Consider the following 21300-nt stretch of genomic DNA (forward strand, 5'->3'; position numbering starts at 1 on the left):
GTTCAGAGGATAAACTGACACGCTGGGCTATGGGAAAAAGCCAGTTTCTTCAAATAAAGCCACAACGGTGCAAAAGAGACCCTGCTGGGGCTTTTATTTGGGAAAACAAACAGAAATGGCACCAAGCCCTTCTGCTTTACGAACCAATTTAACTATAAAACCAATGTTCTCCCTCTCGGGGGTGAGGAGGGGAGAGAGACAGGACATGACAATAGTCCAAAACCTTGGGGGGAAAAAAAAAAAAAAGAAGATAGGACAAAAAAGGTTGTCTGTCCCCTTTTCTTCCTTGTCCATGGCTCCTTTTCTTAGCACACGTGTGTTCTTGTAAAAACGATTAGATTGCAATTTGTATAACATGGTGACCCCCAAATTCAGACATTTAACCCCTTTTCTCTGCAAAGAATGTCAAGAATGTCTTCTCTGTCTTTCTTTGCAACAGGAGGAGTAGGGGGGAATTCTCTCAAACTGTGATTTCTTGGGGGAAGAGAAAAAGAGGAAGGCAAGGAAAAGAAGCAGGGAATTCTCAAAGCCTCTCGCCTTTCGCCCCACTTGTGTGGGAACAGGCGGCTGTATTGCTGCCTTTCTGGACAGAGCTCTGCAGGTCTCCTTTAGCAGGGAGACAAAAAATGGAGAGTCCAAATCAAAACAAAGCCATCTGTTTAAATGAGCTACCGCTAGCCAGTGGCAGAGGGGGTTCCTCATTCACTCCTTCCCATTCTTCTCTCTTGCCTCTGTTGATTCTCTCTCAACCCAGGGAAAAATAAAGATTGCTTTTGCTTTGGCTCAGAGGGATGAAACTGATTGATGCGCTTGGAGTGTCCAGCCCCCACCCACGCTCTCTGATTGTTCAGAGCCTTGTAAAGTTGTCATAAATACGCCTGAACAGGAGTGCAAAGGCCACAGCATGCCCTGGACACGAACACATCCAAAGGGCAGGAGCTGGCCTCATGCTCATCTGTAGTGAGGCAGGGCCGACTGCCACACAGAGGAAAGGATTTAGGATAAACACCTGTATGTTCTTCCTCTTACAACAGTTTTACATTTAGGTTAAGATGCACCAGAGCCCTCTTAACAAAAGGAAGGAGGAAGATGCCTAGCTTATGTGAGAGGGTTCAGAAAGACAATGTCAGAAAAAAACCCCAGAAATCGGTAAAGAACCACAAGGCCCTAAATGGGGCCTAAACACACACCATGGAAAATCCATTGCACAGACAGGACTGAAGCTATCCATTATAGCCAAGAGACAGAGCTCTGAACACAGCAGAGTCTGCTAAAAGAAACAGTCATCCAAGAGACCACCATTTAAGAGGCTCCCTGCAACAGCAAGCTTTCTCCAGCACTGGCTCAAGTAGTTGGTGATAGGCCTGGTGTCCTGTCTCCAGCAGTGCCCAAGATATCAGAGCAAGGGAATCAAATCCTCCAGTTCAGAGCCACATAACTGGGGTAGGAATTTTCCTCCGGCCTTGTCAAATGATTAATTCATGCCTGAAGGCAGGAGGCCTGTTTATATCTAGTCTTGCTGCTCAAGTCACAAGTGGGATTGCCAACTCCATGAAGAAGGATCTGCTTTTCCCTTTGCTCTACATCTAAGCTCTCTATTCTACCTACCTTACCACAGAGGGAGTGGTTCCCAAGGACCAAATTACAAATTCAAAAGATAGCCATTGTTCCAAACTGATTTAATATGAATAGGCCAAGAAAGTGTTCAACCGAAGACAAGAATTCCCCTATGGCAGACCCCAGTCTGTCACTTCACCAACCCTTTTTCCTTCAAATTCCAGGAAGACGACATGGCATTTGTGTTCCATATTAACCAAAGGACATATAAATGGGAATATCCAGAACTGATGCTTTAAAAAGAGTAACCAAAGCCATCTGTGAATGGGGTGGGGAAACAGTGCAGCAAAAACCAAGCAGGAGAGCCTCAGGAAAAGAGAATGAGCAGCCACCTGAGAAAGGGCAACTACCTGTGGATCATCCCACTGCAGTGAGTGGAGGCAGAAGGTAGCACACATATTCACTTACCGGATCTAAGCACAGCCCAGAAAGCTGTTTAGCTCACTGTTGGACAAGTTTTGGATTGGTTATCGTGATTGAAAATGGTGTTCAGCCAAGACAAGGATGCCGAGAAAGAAACCCAAGCCTGAAAGGAGTAGGGAGTCTCTTTCCCACAAAGCCTGGACAGAATTCTCTTGGCAAAAAACGATACATGACATGATGAATCTACAGAAAAGCAGGGCAGGAGAGGGGATTCTGCATCTACAGCATGGTGTTATGATTCTTCTGTCCCCAAAATCCTGTGAAACTGTTATCATTGCCAGGATAATATTTGCTATCATCTGCCTCTCTTGTTACCAGAAATATCCACTCCTCTGACTGGATAAATCCAGTTTAAATGCCTGGGTGAAACAGACTCCCCACACTTCTTGGAGTCAGACACCTTTCTTTTTGATCTAGCAACTCCAGCTCAGAATCCATTTGCTCCCTTCAACCCACAAACTCCTCTTGTTATTAAATTATAGGGTCTCAAACTTGTTTAAACCTTGGAGTTCAAAGCTGTGGAGAGAATGATGTCCTAGAGAACTTTGTTTAGAACACAACACTAAGAAATCGGGTTGTGCATCTTGGGCCAAGCTTCTACATTAAAAGCTTTTGTTAAAAACATTTAGCAAGTTTTATAATGAAGAACTAGACCTGCAGATTCTCATTTCATTTATCTATTTTCACATAAAAAAAAATCTGAGCACGACAGGCCACAAAGCCAAGGAGGACTGGATTTAAACAGGAAAGCATCAGACAGTGATCAGCTAACCAGGGTGTGCAGTACTATATACTGCAACTGTCAAATTACACTTGCTGTTTAACAGCAGCACAAGGAGCCCAAGTTTTAGAGCTCTCCCTCCTTGTTTACAACTGCTCATGTTCAATCACACAAAGGCTCTAAAGAGCCACCAAAGTGGATGCAGATCAACATATACCGAAATTTGAAAGACAGCAACTAATTCTTGCCCACCCCACCTCACAGATGGATGTAACCTAGCAAGGGTTCCAGGGAAGCACATACCAGAGATCAAGCAGCAGCAAGTTAGCAAACTTCAGCCAGCTGCTTATCATGGTCACGCTCATGCTGGCTCTCAGAGAGAAAGAGCACAATGCAATAGCACTAGAGGCAAATACGGATTACTAACCTGCTCGGCAGCTGCCGGGCTGCCCTGAAAGACTCCTCCCCACCCCTCTGCTGAGGGCACCAGCCACACACATGAATCTCCCTTCTCCTCCACTCCCAAGCCTCTACCTCCCACCTCCCCAAAACTTGCAGACATCAAAAGGCAGCTGCCATGAACACCTGAAGAGCAGGGGGGCATGATGGTCAAGAAATGCAACTATGTATCTTCCCCTTCCATGCACTCTATTTTTTTTTTTTTTGTCCATCCCTTTGAAAAAGGTGGCAGAGATAAATGGAGAACAAAGAAACAAGAAAAAGCCACAGCTTTGGCCCACACCCTGCCTATTACTTAAGGGGGAAGGAACTCTTCCGAAAGAGGAGGAAAAAAATGTGCTCAGACACAATGGCTCAAAAGGCCAGGCAGCAAACCAGGCCACTTTGTACTGCTAACAAGGGAAACCTAATTACAGGAAGAGGGCAAAGAGGGACAGATAAAAGGGATACAAAATTTCAACATCTGTTGCCATAAAGGGATAAGAAGTGGGGAAACGCAAAGTGTCAGTTTGGTGTCAGTGACGGCGTAAAGCCACTTTCAAAGGGCTTGGGAGCAGAAGAAAAACTGAACAAGAAATTAGAGGGTTCTTAAAAAAACAAAAAAAAATCCACTCTGTCAAAAATGCTTTCAAAAGAGGGGAGGAGATGGACAAAGACTGGATGTTTAAAAGGTAGAGGATCTGGGGTGGCTTGCAGGGCACAGCTAACTTTGGCCCAGTTTTCACAACAGCTCTCATGCCCTGTGCCTGTCATGTTGTGTCACAGGAAAGGACAATGTAGGACTTGTGCATTCAAAGTGTTTACAGCATTTTGACTACCGGATCTGCCAGATAGATCACTGGTCCATTTCAAAACATCGGGCTTGGCAGGATAGCTCCAAGAGCTGCTGCAAAGTGACCTCTGAAGTATCCTACCTTATGGAGAAGCATCCTTGAGGCAGGGGCATTTGCCATGTGAAGACATGAAAACCACCACGATAGACTGGGAAGCAACAGTTCTTCACAGGCAAACAGGAAATGCTGGCCCTGGACCTGTTCCCAGCAGTGCATCACCCTCATCCCCAAGGAGTTTAAACTCCCAAAGGTGACAGGAGGTGGGAAGAGAAAGAAAGAGGAACAGCATCTGAAGAAAGTTTCCTTTTCTCTTGCTTGCCATTAACTGGCTGTTCTAAGCCACACACTAGCACTGGCAGATGAGACGGAAATGTCTGAGCAGAGAAAGGCAAAAGAGGTACCCTACCTGCAAGAGAGGCAGCTGCCATCATATCCTTCACTGACACAGAGGGGCAAGGGGGCTCACAGGAGAGCCAGCAGGGCCTGACACTTGATGCAAGGACACAAGTTAGTACCCAGTGGCCCATACTGCTAATTGTTCTCCTTTCCTGTGCAGACCTCTAACCACCTGTTATTCACAACCCCCCTCCACACACACACCTTGATCCTTAGTGGCAATAAATGCACAGCAACTTCCCAACATCTAAAAGCAATCAGATGGCACAATGTAGCATCTGTGGGATAAGATACATCCTCCAGAGGTGCAGCTAGCCAGCTTCAAAAGTCTAAGAACAAAAAAAATTCTTCTCCATTACAGGAGAAAGAGCCAGGTGTAGCAGCAGCTGGAATTTCAGCTATCAGAGACAGTGTCTTGGCATCACACGGTCATTCCCCTGCTTTAGAATCCCCCTGACAATTGCTTGTTGCTGCCTGTTGCGGCTTTGATCCAACACCATCATCTCAGCAGAGTGAGAAATGAAAGACAGTTTGTGGGGGTGGGATGCAGCGAGAGGCGTTTCCTTTCCCCACTAAAAATTTCCTTGCCGCCAAACCCAGCCAAGCCCTTTTCAAAGCCCAAAACATATTTCCAGGTGAAGATATTATCCCCTTCCTCTTGGAGGGATGAGAATGTCTGCCCCAGGGTCAGGGAACAGCGAAGGTCATAAATACGAAAACATACCATGACCAACAGCTACAAGCACCAGCCAAGGACTTATCTGGCCTGGAACTAAGAAGATCAGTACACAAAAGGTTATTTAAGCTTTAAATCCTTTTGTAGCATGTTCCAGCGCTCAGCTGTTGAGGAAAAAGACCACCTACCCCAAGGAAAGAGAATACCATAGAAACTGCTGCAATGTTACTTACACCCCCACACAGGAAAAAAAAAAAGCTAACTGAACTAAGTGGTCTTGGACAGGACTAAACATTTAAGTGGTGCTAAGGATGATGTAGCTTTAAAGAACACATCTTAAGCATCACCCTACCCTTCCTCTTTTTTGACAGAGAAGTTTCCTGGATTCTGCTCTTCAAGATAAATGTCCTTGCTACGTTCAACTTCTTCAGGTCAGACACTGGCCTTTTGTGGCCACGAGAAAGGAGTAAGCAGCAAACCTGGGGGGTCTGGCTATGTTTGCCAGATGTTATCAGGACACATTGGACACAGGAGCTTTTCAGACCTGGGTAGCTCTAAGATTTTGATTTTCCATGCCACACTCCCATGGAGACAACATGCTCAAGCCTCAAAGGAAGAAATAGCATTTCCCTACAAGACCACTTCAGGAAACCATTGGAGCCTTTGAAAATGAATCCAAACCTCTGCCGGGAAAAAGAACAGTTTATGGAGAAGTCAAGACCTGGAAGGACAGCTCTGTACTCCCTTGCTCTGAATGATCACATCAAGCTTCGCACGCTAGTTTTCTGGACATGCTTCCCACTCAGTCTCTGCTCTGCATGTGCTGATAAGACTCCCAGCTCACACACAGGTCCCCAGAGAGGAAAAGACCCAGTGGCATGGTGCATTCCAGCTGTGACAGGTGAAGAGGGAAGAATAAGTTTGACACTCCAGCCATTGCAACAGAGGCCCAGTGGCCTAGGTTGCCTTGGCTTTTTTATTTGCCTGTCACTCAGGCTTTGACATTATTGAAAGATCAAACTCCGTTGTGCCTGTTCATTACCTTAATCCTATTTTCTACACAGCTTTATTATCTCTTCAGGCTTCCTTGGGAAAGGCTGTCAGAGAGGCTGGGGCAGGGGGAAGAGGGTTGCCTATCTCCTCACCCCTGTCAGATGCCTCTATTCAAGAGCAGCCAGAAGACTTGATGGGCAGGGGTATCACAGCATAGCCTGCAACCTTCTGGGGTACTCCAAAGGTACCATTGGACTAAGTCACTGAGAAACATGCACCATACCCAAATGTACTGGTGCTGCCCTTCCTGCTCTAGGCATCTCCTTTGTGGGATGCATTCTTTGCAAAGTCTTAGTTTTTCTCTGAAGTAACAAAAATAAACTAGTTTATATTTGTATTTGAGGCAGTTGACTCAGACAATCTAAACCATAGGTTAGAAGGCAATTGGCCTCAGACCAGCCCTGCATCCACACCAATCCTCCTCTACCTCCTTTCCCCAAATACAGCTCTACTGACACCCCTCAGGCCCCTTCTGCTATTGCCCCCCTCCTCTCCCCTCCTAGAGCCCACCATCTCACTGCAATCCTGACGGCACTCCCTTGATAATCTGTGTTGTGCCACTCCTATGCAAAGCATACCAGTCCTGGAAAGCTGAGCTGCTGTTCAATAATCCTGCCAAATATTTGCTATCTGTCCATCACTACACAAAGACCCCCAGGCTGAGAGTTTCAAATTTGTCAGCAGTTGAGTCTAACATCAGGATTTGAGCCCAACATTTCCCCAGTTGCTAAGGTCAGCACCTTCACCAGACAGGAACTACTCAATGGCCCCAAATCAGAGGCCACAGCAATTAACCTCCTCAATGCTTATTAAGACAGAGAGAAGACAACATGCCTAAGTCACTTCCGTAGATAAACTGCTACTACCTCACCTCCCTGAGCTACCAGAAACACCAGTCAGGACAAGATGACTTTTTGTAGAGCCTGCATTTGCTTTTGAGCACCATGGACAAGCAGGTGAATGGGAGGATGCAGATCACCCTCCTCACCCCTCTGGCTCAGGCTGAAGCATCAGCTGAGACAGATGAAAAAGGAGGTGTAATGGGTATATTCTGACTGTACATGGGTAATGGGAAGAAACCAGGATGGCTGTTCATCAACTAGAAGACCTGAGAAAAAAGGTCAAGCTGCTCCCTACTGAACCAGAGCCACCCTCCACATACACCTTTCCACACCAGCTTGTTCCATCCTTCACTCCATCCCACATCTCATGTTCAAACACCCTCTGCCTACAGGGGCTAAAGGAATGATTTATGGCATCTCCAATATTGCATTTCTCACTTTTCTTGTCAAGTCCCATCCTGTAACCTGGAAGCTCACTCACCTCTCAAGGTCCCAGATTCTCAGAGGTGAGGTGTGTCCACAGCAGGCTGTCCCCGTCACAAATGAGCTGTTTAAAATAAACAAGCAAACAAAAAAACACTTACTAATCCTCATGTTCTGAAGAAACAGTGCATGAACAACACAAAGAGAATAGGCTACAAGACAGACTTTGAATTCCAGTGCAAGACTATTTCAGCATGTTCCTCTGCATTTCACAAGGGGCAGGCAGCAGCGAACAGAGAGGTGCTCCAGAACTCTCAATAGCTGAGCTTCCCAGATGCAACAGATCACAACTGTGGAGAATTGGCAGGACATAAAGATGTATTTGCATATGCAAAAGGAAAATCTAAAACAGGAGCAGCTATAAATTGCAACGACATTTTTGAAACAGTTAGCAAAGTACTCAGCATATTTCATATACAGTCAGCACTGTAAGCTGCAGAAAGACCCCATGAAAAGTTCCCTTTTACTTCCTACTTCATGTCTCACTTCTGTTTGCTGGCAAATTCTGAGCACAATCATGAATTGGCTGCAGCATCACAGGCCTAACAAATCACAGGATAGAGGTCTCCAGTCCAGCCTGCTCAAAGCAGGGCCAATTTCAAAGCTGGATCAGGTTGCTCTCCCCCGTGCTCAAGCACTCTTTATTAGAGGCATCACAGCTCTCCTGCAGCAATATTTGGCTCACTTCACACTCTCCAGCAGGGTCCATTCCAAAGTCCTCTTTGGTGATGTTGTGCTCTTGCTGCACATGCTGGCTCCAGAGGTTGCCTGACAGCCACTGGCCTCAAACTAGTTGATAACACAGGAACAAATCCTTAAAATCAAGCAGCAGGAACACGGGTGCTGTGGCTCTCCACACCACACTGCTTGTTTTGTGCCAACTTCCTATCCTCAGTCCAAATAAGAGAAAGCAGCTCATACACAGCAAGTTATAAATGACCTTTCAAAGCCACATTTATTGTAGCTACCAAGAATAAAATGCCAAAGCTATGTTTAAGTCATTGCAACAAGGATAGCATGAATGCAGGAAACAGAGCCTGCTTTAAATAAAAGCTGGCTCTATGCTTTGCCTAAACATCTTTTGCAGCATGATATAGGGCTGGCAGCTGAAAGAGGAAAGCAAAATAAGTGAACAATGTCACATCTGTAAAAAATAGCAGTTTTTAAACATTTCTTTCATCCTCCACAACATTCTTTCTTTGGAAGTCAGAAAGCATCTCCAAGACTCTACTGTACCAGGAAGGGATCCTTGCAGTGTCCTTGACTTCTGTGAGAAGCACGACTGCTGGTGTTACAAGGCACTTGGCAGCAAAGTGGCCAACATGCACTCAACTCAAAGCCAGAGAAGAGCCATGTGGAAGCAGAGCCAGGATTCAGGACTCCTTCTATGCCTAGCTCTGTGGTTTAGCTGAGCAATTGGTTTCTCCAAATCATAATGCCAAAGCAGCACTGCCAATATGCTTTGTAGAAGAGACAAGGAGATAACACCAAGCCATCTCAAAGAACTACAGGAACCAAGGAAGAGCCACAGCTACCAAGGCACTCTGGATTTATCCCTCCTACCCAAACTCACATATCTGGAGGTGTCTCCAAGTCCTGGGACCCTTAGCTGCCCTTGAGGGCTAAGACAAGGCCTGCAGGACCAGAGTTATTTCAAAGTATCTCTAACCTGTCTGTTTTACATGCAAAATCCCAGGTTCATTGGCAGTGCACATGCAATTGGCCCAAAGCACCTGTAGCACAGGGCTCTCTGCACAGATGCTGCAGGGTACACACACTATTCTTCTCTATGGAAGTCCCTGACCAAAGTCTGACAGTTTAAGGAAAAAACAATTCCTGTTGCTGTGCAGCAGTCATGAGGACCAATTAAGAGAGCATGTAGCATTTCATATTTGGAAACAGGGTTTCTGCTCAATACCTTAATACCTGCCTTTTCTCCACCACAGTGCAGAATGAGAGAGAACATTTCCCTTTTGCCAATGTCTCCCATCTCAGAGGAAAACAAGCAAAAGATACACACTCTGACAGCTCACTGGTCAAACCCCATGTCCAGAAAGCAGCATTTTGGTCAGGGAGTCCCTCAGCTACAAAGCTAGGTGTTGTGTTCTGTCACTCCCTCCCCAAACATAATCCATTAATAACTACTAAAGCCAATTACCGTGGTTAGAAACATAATAGCAGTCAGGGAGTCAGTCAAGCAGGCAATTGGGTGCTTAAGATTCTTCTTTTGGGGGACAAACTGTCTCTGTCCCAGCAGAGAACGCCCTCACGTGGGAGACAGGCCCCTTTGTGCAGAAGGTATGCACAAGGCTTTGATGGTTGCCACAGGTCTAAATTAGCATGGAGGCACACCAACAGGGAGAAAAAGGTGGGAGGAACAGCAAAGTCTAATCCCCGCTCATGCTGTCAGTTCTGGACTTCAGCTTTCCCTCCTCAGTTCTTACCCCCCACTCCTCAAAAAAAAAAAAAAAAAGAAAAAAGGAAAATAGCATTAGATGAGGAGATTTCTCTCCAGCATCGTATACAGGCCTCAGGGCCACAAACAAGTCTCTTCTGGGTAAAGCTGACTCCATTCCGTCAACAGGAATTTTGTCTCATACTTTAGCAGGATCAGGTTTGCAGGCCTTATCTTTAACAGGCTGGAACCCATTAGCAAGCAAAGATAAGACTTCTCCCAGAAGAGTGGGGCACCTTCACTGCCAGGATTAGAAAGCAGCATTCACAAGACATGCACAAGAAGTGGTGCCAATGAGAAATTGTCAAAGCCTGGAATTGAACTGACCTGGATGTCTGGATTCCCAGGGCCCCTCACCTTGACTCTGGCCTGCATGCATACACCTTCAACCCCCAGGCCTCTCATAACTGGAAATCTCACAGAGGTGACAACTTCACTCCAAGTAAAAAGGCAACACAAGTCAGCTTTAGTAGATCTAAAACAACATGCAAAGCGGAGCTGAGCTTGCCTCCAAAACTTCTGAAACACTGCTCAGCATAACTGAAGCCTTCTGCCAGGCTTCTTTCAGTTTACCTTCAACAAGGCTTTTTGTCTTAGGAAGCACAGAGCACACACCAAAAACATCTGACCTAGAGAAGTGCAACCTCTTCACAACTGTTCTTGCCAGCTGCTCAAGAGAAACAACTCAAGCTGAGTTACTAGCTTAGTGAGTGTCATTTATTTTGCCTACAATGCTTTCAGGAGTCAGAGAGACAGAGGAGAGACTAGATTGGGAAGAAGAGAGCACAAGGTACCCTATATATATTACCACAGGGATGGCCCATCTCTCTGAAGTGTATATGATGCTACCGATATACACAGACACTGACCAGATGCATTTACATGCTACATAAAAACTGCTACGTCCAAGTTCCAGTTGGCCTTGGAAATGCAAAGTCCCTTCCTCACTAAGGTTTCCTCTGCCCTGTGAAAGCTGATGGGTACTATGATTACAAGTCCCTCCAAAAGGCTCCTCTAATGTGAAAATAAGCACCATTGCAGGGCTTCCGTAACACGTCATGTTGTCTTCACAGGAATCCCCCAGGAGGTAAAACCAAGCAAGCCAACACAGCATTTCCAGCTCTGCTAGACCAGGAAGGTGAGGATTTTGCAGAGCATTGAGGCACATACTTCATACACAGCATGTTTTTGTTGTCCAAAGCAGGGCACTTTCCAACTCATCTGGTATTTTGTGTTCTCTTTCCCCTTTGAAACTCCCTACTGAGAAGGAAGAGAGAAAATAACATTTAAAAAAAAAAATTTAAAAACCAACCAACCAAACAAACAAACAAAAAAAAAAAAACAAAAACAAACCAAAACACCCACAAAAACTGCTTCTCCTGAAGCCAGACCTTCTCTGTGCTACGGAAGAGACATCTCAGAGATCATCCCTCTGACAATAGAAGCAGGGCCAGAGGATGAAAGAGAATACACGTCCTGGGAATGCTGTTGGAAAAAACACAAGAACTTCTCTCTCTCTAACTTGTGGCTGTTGAGGATCCCATGGCATTTCTGGCAACAGCAGTAGTGCTCTGTCTACAGTCCAGCTGCAGTGATCCCATACCTGCCCCCAAGGTGCCAACTACACAATTTCATCCCACCTGCAGCAACCTTTTTTACCCTATCCTGCACAGAACGTTGCCAGATGTGGATGAAACCAGAGGGAAAGAGGTAGCTGCCCATCAGTCCTTTTAGAAATATGCTGTTTGTTATGAGACTTGGAAACAAGTCTCAGCTCCAAAGATACAAACCCCATTGTACAAAACATACCTTCCTCCCTCTCAACCCAGCCTTCAGAGCAGGCACTGCCTGAGCTGGGAATCCTGCAATGCAGTCATGAAGGAACCTGCGTGAAACATGCCCTTCCCAACCTCTTCTCTCAACTTCCACTGTGTCCCAGGCTTGCACTCTTCCCCTGTACTATAAACAGATTGCTTCAAGTCCTATTCTGCTCTTTGATGATTTCAAATCCAGAATCCGTTTGACACGTGCAAGAGCCTGTTCCTTCCTCCTCGCGCACTCCCCCACCCCCTGGAATTGGACGTCGTTGTTCCATTTTGGAGACTATTATATACGGAGATTCATTGGACCAGGAAACAAAGAAGTTATTACTTGACAGAGCCCTGCAGCTGGGAATGTGGAAGGCGGGGGGAGAAGGGGAGCACTGAGGGATCCAGGACGGGGGGGGCTGGTAGAAGTGTTATGAAAGTGATCAACAGAAAGGACAGCTCAAAGATGGGAAACACCTTTTTTAAAAAGTCTCAAGTGAGATGGGAAAAGAAGGAGAAGAGAAAGCAAGTCTAAGACGGAGAGTGGAGAAGAGAGAAAGCAGTTGGTACCAGTGGTGCCGCGGGTTAAACACATGGGTCTGTGGGTTTGTGTAGCCTTTGATTCAGCACTGACACGCTTTGGCAAGGGAGGCCACTGGAGCTGTCAAATCCTTCACCAACGTGCCCATCAATTGTATTCAGCTCTCCCCGACCTGCACTGGCATTTTAATTACTGTTGGGTAAACTAATTTGTACAAATGAAGGCAACTCCGCCTAATAGAATATGCAAGCTCTCTGACCTCTGACAGGCGATGACACAAGATACAAAGGAGGCAGAGGAAAGCTTTTTATCAGAGCCTTATTACTCTCTATTACTCCAATTAGTTAAGCTCCAGTGCTCCTAATTGGGGGAAAAAATTGCAATTAAATCAATTTTTGATGGGCTGAAAGTGGGTTACCGAACCGCCCTGCCTGTGAAACACTGATATTATAGCAGCAAAGGTCAAAGTCTTTGTCGGCACCTGTGGGGCCCCCATGTCCCCTCTCTAAGCCCCTCTGTGCCCCCCCAACGCACGCAGCTCGCTAAGGCGAATCATTAGAACATGTCATGTCTTATCTCTGCAGTCACCATCCTGCTAACCTCATCAGTTGACATCATTATGGAAGGTAACTCCTCCAGCATGAATACAGTGCTAAGGTCACACAAACTTGATGGAGCCCCTGCTGAAGAGCCCAGGAGGCTGGGGAGCAGATGCAACAGTAACAACATTGTGAAAGGGAAAGGAGGGGGTCAGAAACAGAGCAGAGAGTTTTGGCACCTCCAGCATGAGGCTTCTCCAACAGACCAGATACACACAAAGGGAGGGAGTGCAGTATCACAGGGAAGCAGGTGCTCCTTCCTCAGAAACATTTAATTTGCAGGAAGAGAAAAAAAAAAAAAAAAAAGCACAGCATCTGTTTAGCATTTTCTTTTCCACAAGAAACTGTGCACCACAAACATGCAATAAGTCCCACCTGCCTTTGATTCAGGCAATGCTGGACAAAGCCAGAATTGGGTGGTCATGCAGGGCTGGTGTTGCCCTTTAACTGCCCCAGTCCTACTTTGTGCCTCTTGCAAGATGATCAGAGAACTGAACCAAGCACTTTCAGTATCTCAGAAGCAAGTCAGGACAGCTGGGTTATATGCTAACAACTCAGTAACCACAAACTGAACAAAAATCAGCAGGTAAAGCAGTTGCACCAAAAGTCCAGCCACTGTTAATGGGCCAAAATTACAACTTTTCAGAACAGGGAATGTGGGGAGTAGAAGGCTAGTTACAAGATAAGATTGGAAAAGCTGAAGCCGCCAATGACACTTGATATAACTGTCCAAAACCTGAAATAACAAGCGCAGGTTGCATCCAATTTACTGTAGTTCTGCAATATCCCTCTGGCTTTTGGCTCCAGGCTGTCTTTCCATATTCCTCAGTCCTCAGGAACCTTCCTATCCTTCCAGTCCCACATACCACGCTGCTTCCACATCCTTGCTATGCAATGCTTCAGCTCCAGACCTTTAGCACAAGGAAAAGACGACAAGGTCCAAACTGACTTAGACATTTTATATCTACATTGCTGGCAGCTGTTCTAGGCTCAAGGATACCCACACTGCACTTTGTTAAAGCCTTGTTTCAGGAGTCTGATGTCAGTCTCCTGAGTTCCCTGTGCTACTCCAGACTCAGCACAAAGAAGAGCTTCTGGAGTACTCTGGAGCCAAGCTTATATTTGGGTCCAAATGCTTGCATGCATATAGAATAGCCTTGTATTTGGACTCAATAACAGGACTGACCTCACCTGAGCAAGCAGAGACCCACTGCAGCATAGCCTCATCTTTGTTCAGCAGTGAATAACGTTGCAAAAGAGAACCAACAGCTGGAGGGAAATGACCAAGCTTGTTCCACAAACAGACTGGAAAGCACTGGCACATCTGCTGCTGCTTCCTTGAGCCTTGTAGGCATGCCTCAGTGTCCCTTAAGGCATCAGTCAGCTCAGGGTTGAACTGTGCTCCTGATATGCATCGTAAATTGAATGCAGAGAAGCTAGAGAAGAGCTCTGCCACTCCCCGCTCAGCACAGAGAGAAAACAAAATGCATAGACATGACTACATGAACATTTATGACCACTTCCACTGCAAGAGGAAATGCTGTGCTCTGACAAGGAGCACTAGTGACACAGGCACAAACAGACAGACTAATAACTCATTCACATGCTACCTCAAGCCTTCAGTGGACGACTAGAAAGTGGTCCCCAGAAGGAAGGCATGTGCATTTTGTACTGAAGGGCACTGTAGAGATGATGAGTTGAAACAGTGAAGTCTCACATTTGAGGCAGAACTCCAGCACACTTGATAGAAGAAATGCTCACATCATTGACTCCCATGTCATTTACTGCATGCCTCAGGACACAGGGAATGTCATCTTCATCCTTCCAACCCTCCGCCTTGGCCTCTAACTTTATGTCTTCCTCCAGACTTCAAAGACCCACAAGCTGGAGAACAGAGTAAGTCTTTAATATCCCCAAAGGCCCAGTTTCCAGCATGGTAGATGGATCAACTCTATTCTAGCAAGTTGCTTAGCAGGTAGCCAACCTAGACACCTCCATCTTGCCTTCGTCAATTTGCAGTTTCACCCAATACTGTCTGCTCAAGTCATCCCATAATCTTGTTCACTGTCCCTTCACCAGCCCTGCAGCAGGTAAGTTTTGTGAAAACAGGCAGCCAGATATAGAACATAATTGCCATTTCTGGAGACAAACTGAGCTCAATGACATCAAGACAGAGTATTCCAGACACATGCACACAGACTTCTTCCACACTGCAGCAAGGAAAAGAAAATATCCTGTATTAGAAACTAGTGAGTCCACCCACAGAACAGCCCTGATGTTCCTAAGGCTGTTTGAATCTAAATATCTCCCTCCTTTCCCCAGTACTCCACATGACACATGCTTTTAGGGAAAAGCAAATGTCCAGGACAGGACCACACTCAGATTAGCTCTAGAAGTTGATTGAGGATTCTGGGTGTTCCCATACAAGAATGATACACAAACAGTGCTTTTACAGCACTGCTGTCATTTTTCAGAACCTCAAACAGAATTGCCTTTGTGGCTGCACAAGTATTTCTATGGGATATCAGCCCCACTCCTTTATTAAAAGGCAAAGGCTTGACAACCCATGTTTAACAGTGTAAAATACTTACTTGCATGGTATGTCCAACACTCTTCATCATCCTTCCTTACTTCCCCAATCTCTGGGCTTGCCAGGCATGGAGTGGTTGTTGAGGACAGAGGTCTCTGTACGAGAACTTCAGCATCCCTAGCTCTCTCCAGACGCAATTTAATCCCTAACTGATTCTCAAGTTATTACTGTTATTACAGGAAAAAAGAAACTCCTTAACCACAGAAAAAAAATGTAATCCAGTATGTAACTTGGGCACTGGTCTGAACAACACATACCAAACATCAAGGGGAGCAGAAAGCCCATGCCAAAACTGTTTTGCCTACGCATGCTTACCAGGCCTTGCTGTGAACAGAGCTCTCTTCACAGGCATCCACTGGGATTACATCCTGGAAGCCAAATCATAATGAAACATGAGTCTGCTGAGAAACCACTTCTGAGTCTAAAAGCTGGACTGTGCAAGAAATACAATTCTCTATTCCTACCATGGAAAACTTTCTGGGGGGAAGGAAAAAAAAAAAAGAAAAAAAAAAAAAGAAAGGAAAAAAAAAAAAAGGAAAAAAGAAAAAAGAAGAGGAAGTCTAGAGACCTAGAGACTTCCAGGTCAGTCCAAGACTAGGTGGTTGAACACCCTAATACGGTAGGGTTATTTCAACTTCAGCTTCTCAGTAGCCAGAACAAAACCTCACAGGATATTTTGAAATCTCAGAAGCTATAACATTAGGAAGGCAAAGAAAGTCATTAATAAGATTACACCTGTGTTGAGGAGTTTAGTGTTTGTTTGTTCCATCTTCTTTGGCAACTGCAGGTAAAATAACCCCATCTAGTATCTGGACTTCTTTAATTACACTATGCATTCTCCCTTCCAACATCACTAGGGCAATCTCAGCCATCTGCAGCAACTTTATCCTATGCTCTACACTCACTCTACTCCCCAGAGCAGCTATTCAAATACAGACAGGCAAGACGCCTGCTGGGCACCCACCAGACAGCATGCTCTACCTCCAACTGCTGCACATGCCTACTGCAAGGGAACAGCAAGGTGACTTCATAAAATCTCCATCTTGAGCAAATTTTGGAACCAATCAAAAGGAAGAAACAGGTGAAGCTGCTGGCTAGGCAGTGGAAAAACATAGCCCCTGGATGAGATACACACAAAGGTATTAGGCGGTGGACACCATCTGCTCCTGGGATAAGGCAGAGCACCTGCAGACCATCACACAGGCAGATCTCCAAAGGCCTGGCACTCAGTTCTCACCCATCCGCACATCCACTTTGAGCCTTCACACCCACTGGGTGCAACACCAACAGCCTTCCCCCTCACCCCGATGACACACCGAGCCTGACCCTCACCCACTTCCCCAGATCCAGCAGCTCCCTCAAGCTCAGTGCTCTGGGCCCACACACAGCCTTACAAGAAGCTCTGAACTCCAGCCTTCGGTTTCTCAAAGCCTGCCCAGGTGTAAAGCTCCAGCGATTCCTTTTTCTTTGCCATTTTCCCTCCCTCCTCCCTCTCCCCCTAGCCCCAACAACACTTTCAGGCCACACAGTGAGCCAGGATCTTGGAGTACACGAGGACCACTGCAGCAGTCATGCTGTTTCAGGCCCCCCCAACTGAAGACAATTTCTAAGAGCCATTTCTTATTCTCCCCTCCATAAAATGATTTCTGTTAATTGCCTGGTGGGAATCACTTATAGGTGGGGGAGACTCTCCCCCCACATACACCCTGGCCCCTAATTGGCTTATTGAAGTTTTAACGGGGCTTTCACCTGGAGAAGCTGGTAATTATTCCCTTCATTCCCCTCTTGCTTGTACCTGTAGCTTCACACTTGGGGCCTGCCTGGCTCCACAGGGGGGGACTTTGTTCCCTCTAACTACAGGCCCCACAAAAATGGGCCCAGCAGCAGGAGAACGCAGCAAAGTGGTAATTTTCAGCCCGGCGTAATTAGCCAAGGTTCTTTCAGCCCAAACTGCTGAATGGGGAGGGGGCTGCCGGGGAGGGTGTGCCATGTGGGAATGGCGGGATGGGGGCTGCTTTCAACAGGCAGACAAAGACCTCTTGGGGGCTCCGTTCTGGGGCAAGCAGGAGGAGGGGGTTGGAGCAGGACAGCCTGTCTAGCAGAGTGGAGGCACGGTCAGCAGTGAGACACATGCTGAGGAGGTTAGCTCATGACAAGCATCCTTCCCCCAAGCCCATGGAACAGGACAGTGCAAGATGCCAAAAAAGGGGTAAAGGAGAAAAGAAAGCCAGCGACGCACATCAGGAGCATGTGAAGAGTTGTGATGCATGACAGATTCTTGAAGGCCTGGTATAGCCTACACTCCCAGGACAGGATTTCTAGTCTAGTACCTTTGCACTGAGATTAAGAAAGGCAACAGACTTGGGGAGAAGAAACTGGACAGTGCATGTCCCAGACAGGATATCAAGAAGTGTGCTAAGGGCAGAGTGAGAACTCTTATTGCTGAGAAAAAAATCAGGGAAGAACCATTCACCTCCTCCAGCTTCTGCCCTAAAATTCAGGCAACAAGCAGAACCAGAAGGACAACAATGAAGGCTCCAGGTTCACCTTTTACCAAGCCATTTCCCATTAGCAAAGCAAAACTGCTTTTCATAGTGGGACCTCACTTATTCCACACCTCCCTTTCTACTACAAGCCTCTGGATCTCCAAAACATACCAGTAAACCTGCTGCATGCGAGTTGACCAAACCATTTGGCTCCCAGTGTATTGCTCCTGTGTCACACCAGACTAGCATCAGCTGTCCCAGAAACCAGCATCCTGGGGCACAGTGCCTCTGCTGGTTCACAGGACTTGCTAGCATCTACACTTTCTTTGGATTATCACTGTTGCCCTCAGTTTAGAAATCCTTGTCCTGACTGGTCAGGTCCAGGGCTGTAGACAAGTCAAACCTGATCAGCTGACTTGATCAGAGCTCCAGTGCAATAGGATCTTTTTGGTTTGTTTTTTCAAGTGTTAAATTTTATTTTGAAAAAACTTATCTTGTGTCCCTTATGATTGTGGTATCCTACAGGAAAACAAGAATTATCACAATCTAAAAGCTTGGTTCCTACTCTCCAACAAAGACCAAGTGATAAGCAGGCAAGTGAAAAAATAGCCGCTACTTTCATCAGAGCACAAGTTACATAAGAGTGCTGAGCAAGCCCTAGGAGATGATGAAACCACAATATTCCTGACAAGGAAAGGAGATCCCCAGAGACTTGATATGTAGGAAGGAGACAAGCAGCACAACCCCCAGGGCACAGAATTGTAATTTCTGAACTGCTTAAAATAAACAACTGTGACCCAATGCTGCAAAAGGTTGCAAACTGGAGAAGTTGCCTGATTCCACCCCACAATATTCTGGTTCCTCTTCAGATCACACATGTCTTTCACATTTTATTAAACACTCCCACAGAAAGGTCCATTTTTCAATTTCAACCCGATTCTTTGCAACCTCACACAAGGTGCTTTAAGTACTTGCCATGAAGATGAGTTCAGCTAGATGATGAGCTGAAGGCACACAGTAATGCTCAAGACTTTTTCTTTAAAAGCAACCTTTGACACATCTGAACAAAATATGCTTGTAACAAAATCAATGTCAGCATCTGAGAAGCAGGCACCAAGAATAAAAATAAGCAGATCCAAAGTTGACCAGGCCAGTTTCAAGGCTACACAGAGAAATAGTGTACATTCCCAGCACCAGTGAGAAAAGACATGTAATGTTGCCTATGCTCGTACCTTATCACAAATCTTATAGCGTCCAGGGCTTTTTCTTCTCATAACCCCACATCCTACAATGGGACATGTAGAGTTGATTTATGTAAATAGTGCAGCTGTCATTGCTTTGGACAAAAGTCTAAATACATGCCCATGTGTAGAAAAATGCTTAAAGAATCATGATGCAAAAGAAAAAAACCTCTCCTATTTTAAAAATATCTTTCTACTTTTTAAGCTTCAGGACTGCCAAAGCCAATCCCAATATATTTTCAGACGTGACTGGCAGAGTTTTCAGTTAACAAGTATTCTTTTAAAAATGCATATATATATATATATATATATATGACATATTATATATGCATATTATATATATATATATATATGACAGCTTATCTAAACTTTTCCATTAGAACATATGACAGAAAATGACTTTTCAATAAGCCAGCAATCCGTGCATGCCAGTGAGGTTAGGGGGAGGAGAGAATCCTTTCAGGTTTGCCAGAACAACTAAAACCCAAGAATGTTTCAGTTTAAAAGCAGGGGTGGGAAGGAATCTGTTTTCCTGGTGCCACAAGCCACAAATTATTTTTGTCTTATTCCTTTTTCCATACACACTCCCCCACCCCCCAAATTCAAACTTGCCGATTTAGGAGAATTTTGAAAAAAGTGATCAGGGTGGTGAGGAAGAAGACGACTTCTCAAACATACAAATACTTTCCTCATCTTCCCACAAAGGGCATCAGTTCTTTCTCCATATCATGCAGAGGCAGATGCTGCACTTGTTCACGCTTGTAGGGGAAAGAAGGCCAATCACTTAAAAAGAGCATGCTTGATCTTCCTTCTGTGCTTTATGATATTCAAACAATATCCAAATGAAGTCTAAATGAGTTGTTCAGCTATGGAGTAGAAAATAATGCCCAGAGGGTTTTAAGAAGCTAAAGACCAGGAAAGGTAAAAGGGGAGAAGCGTATATATGTAGCACATGCTGCACACAGGGAAGACCAGGACACTGAAGCATGGAGACACAGGTGCTCTGTGGAGGAGGAGAGCAAAGCCTCATCTGCGTTTAACTCAGCCATGAAATGACTTCTAGAGCTTTCCTGCTCTGATCATTCCAGCCCCAACATGGACATGCTTGCAACAACCTCAATTCACTTGCCCTTAACGCTCTGGGGCAGGTTTCCCCTCTCCAGCTCTCCACTCTGTGCAATATGATTTGCTTCAGGGTTTTCACGCTAAGCGTTTGGAGCATGTCAACTGTTTTCCCCTAAGAAAGCCCCTGCTCTCCACCTGTGGGTTCAGGGCATGCCTGGTTGTGAGCAAGCACCAGAGTAAGAAATAAAACCCACCAGTCAGGTCAGAAAGCTCTAGCCCTGTGTGCAGAGAAAGGCACACAAGATTTCATTAAACCACCAAACAGACAACACGTGTCTAAGGCATAAAGATATTTAGTAACTACCTCCTACACAGATTCTGAACCCACTGAAAAAGTTTTGCAGAAGCCAGAGTTCAAACCATGCTGATATCAATATGCTATAAAACACAGGCTCACAGCACAAGTTACCATCTTCAGTATCTGTAATCAGGCTGGGCTGCAAGACAGGGCAAGAACTACTAAATTTCAGTGATAACTGAGATTAGCCAGATGAAGATAGGAAGGGGATCAGGCAGAACAGATGCTGTAGAGACACGAAAAGGACAAGGCAAGAAGCTGAGGAATAGTTTATTATGATGCTTAATGTCAGTGTATTAGAAAAAAGGACGACATTGAAAATGGAGTAGGAAGGAAAGGAAAAGACTGGGAAAAAGCCCCTTTGGGCACACATCTCTTAAATCTGCAATGGAACATAGGATTTCCTAAAACATCTTGTCCTCTGATGTCAAGAAATATCTGATAAAAGGATATGAAGTACCACACTTCCTCCTGCCCCTCAGTAAGCTGCTATCTAGGACAACCTGCTGGCAGTCAGTCCTCCAACACTTCAAGGAACAGAAGTCTGGAAGCTTTAGATGCACAAGCAGCTTTGCGAGCAGGAGTGTGAAACCACAGTTTCCTCCTTTCCTTCCCATGGCCTGCCCTATTCCCATGCACCCTGAGAATTTAGGA

At 45.5% G+C, this 21300-nt stretch overlaps 1 protein-coding gene across 4 annotated transcripts in view; it reads right to left on the reverse strand.

Moving 5' to 3' along the window:
• Positions 1-21300, reverse strand: part of FBXW4 (F-box and WD repeat domain containing 4) — a 63077-nt gene that overhangs the window by 7806 nt on the left and 33971 nt on the right. For 3 of the 4 annotated variants that reach the window (XR_004407384.2, XM_032995173.2, XM_032995154.2), the window contains one exon: positions 7502-7567. The exons of the other annotated variant lie outside the window; for it this stretch is intronic. Coding sequence is in view for 2 of the 3 variants with exons in the window: in XM_032995173.2 (XP_032851064.1) it covers positions 7502-7567 (66 nt within the window). In the remaining variant the exon portion in view is untranslated. The remainder of the gene's footprint in view (positions 1-7501; positions 7568-21300) is intronic. 4 annotated transcript variants of the gene reach the window in all.

This window comes from Tyto alba, unplaced genomic scaffold (assembly GCF_018691265.1).
Source record: "Tyto alba isolate M040663 unplaced genomic scaffold, T.alba_DEE_v4.0 Super-Scaffold_1, whole genome shotgun sequence".
NCBI classification, from domain to species: Eukaryota; Metazoa; Chordata; class Aves; order Strigiformes; family Tytonidae; genus Tyto; species Tyto alba.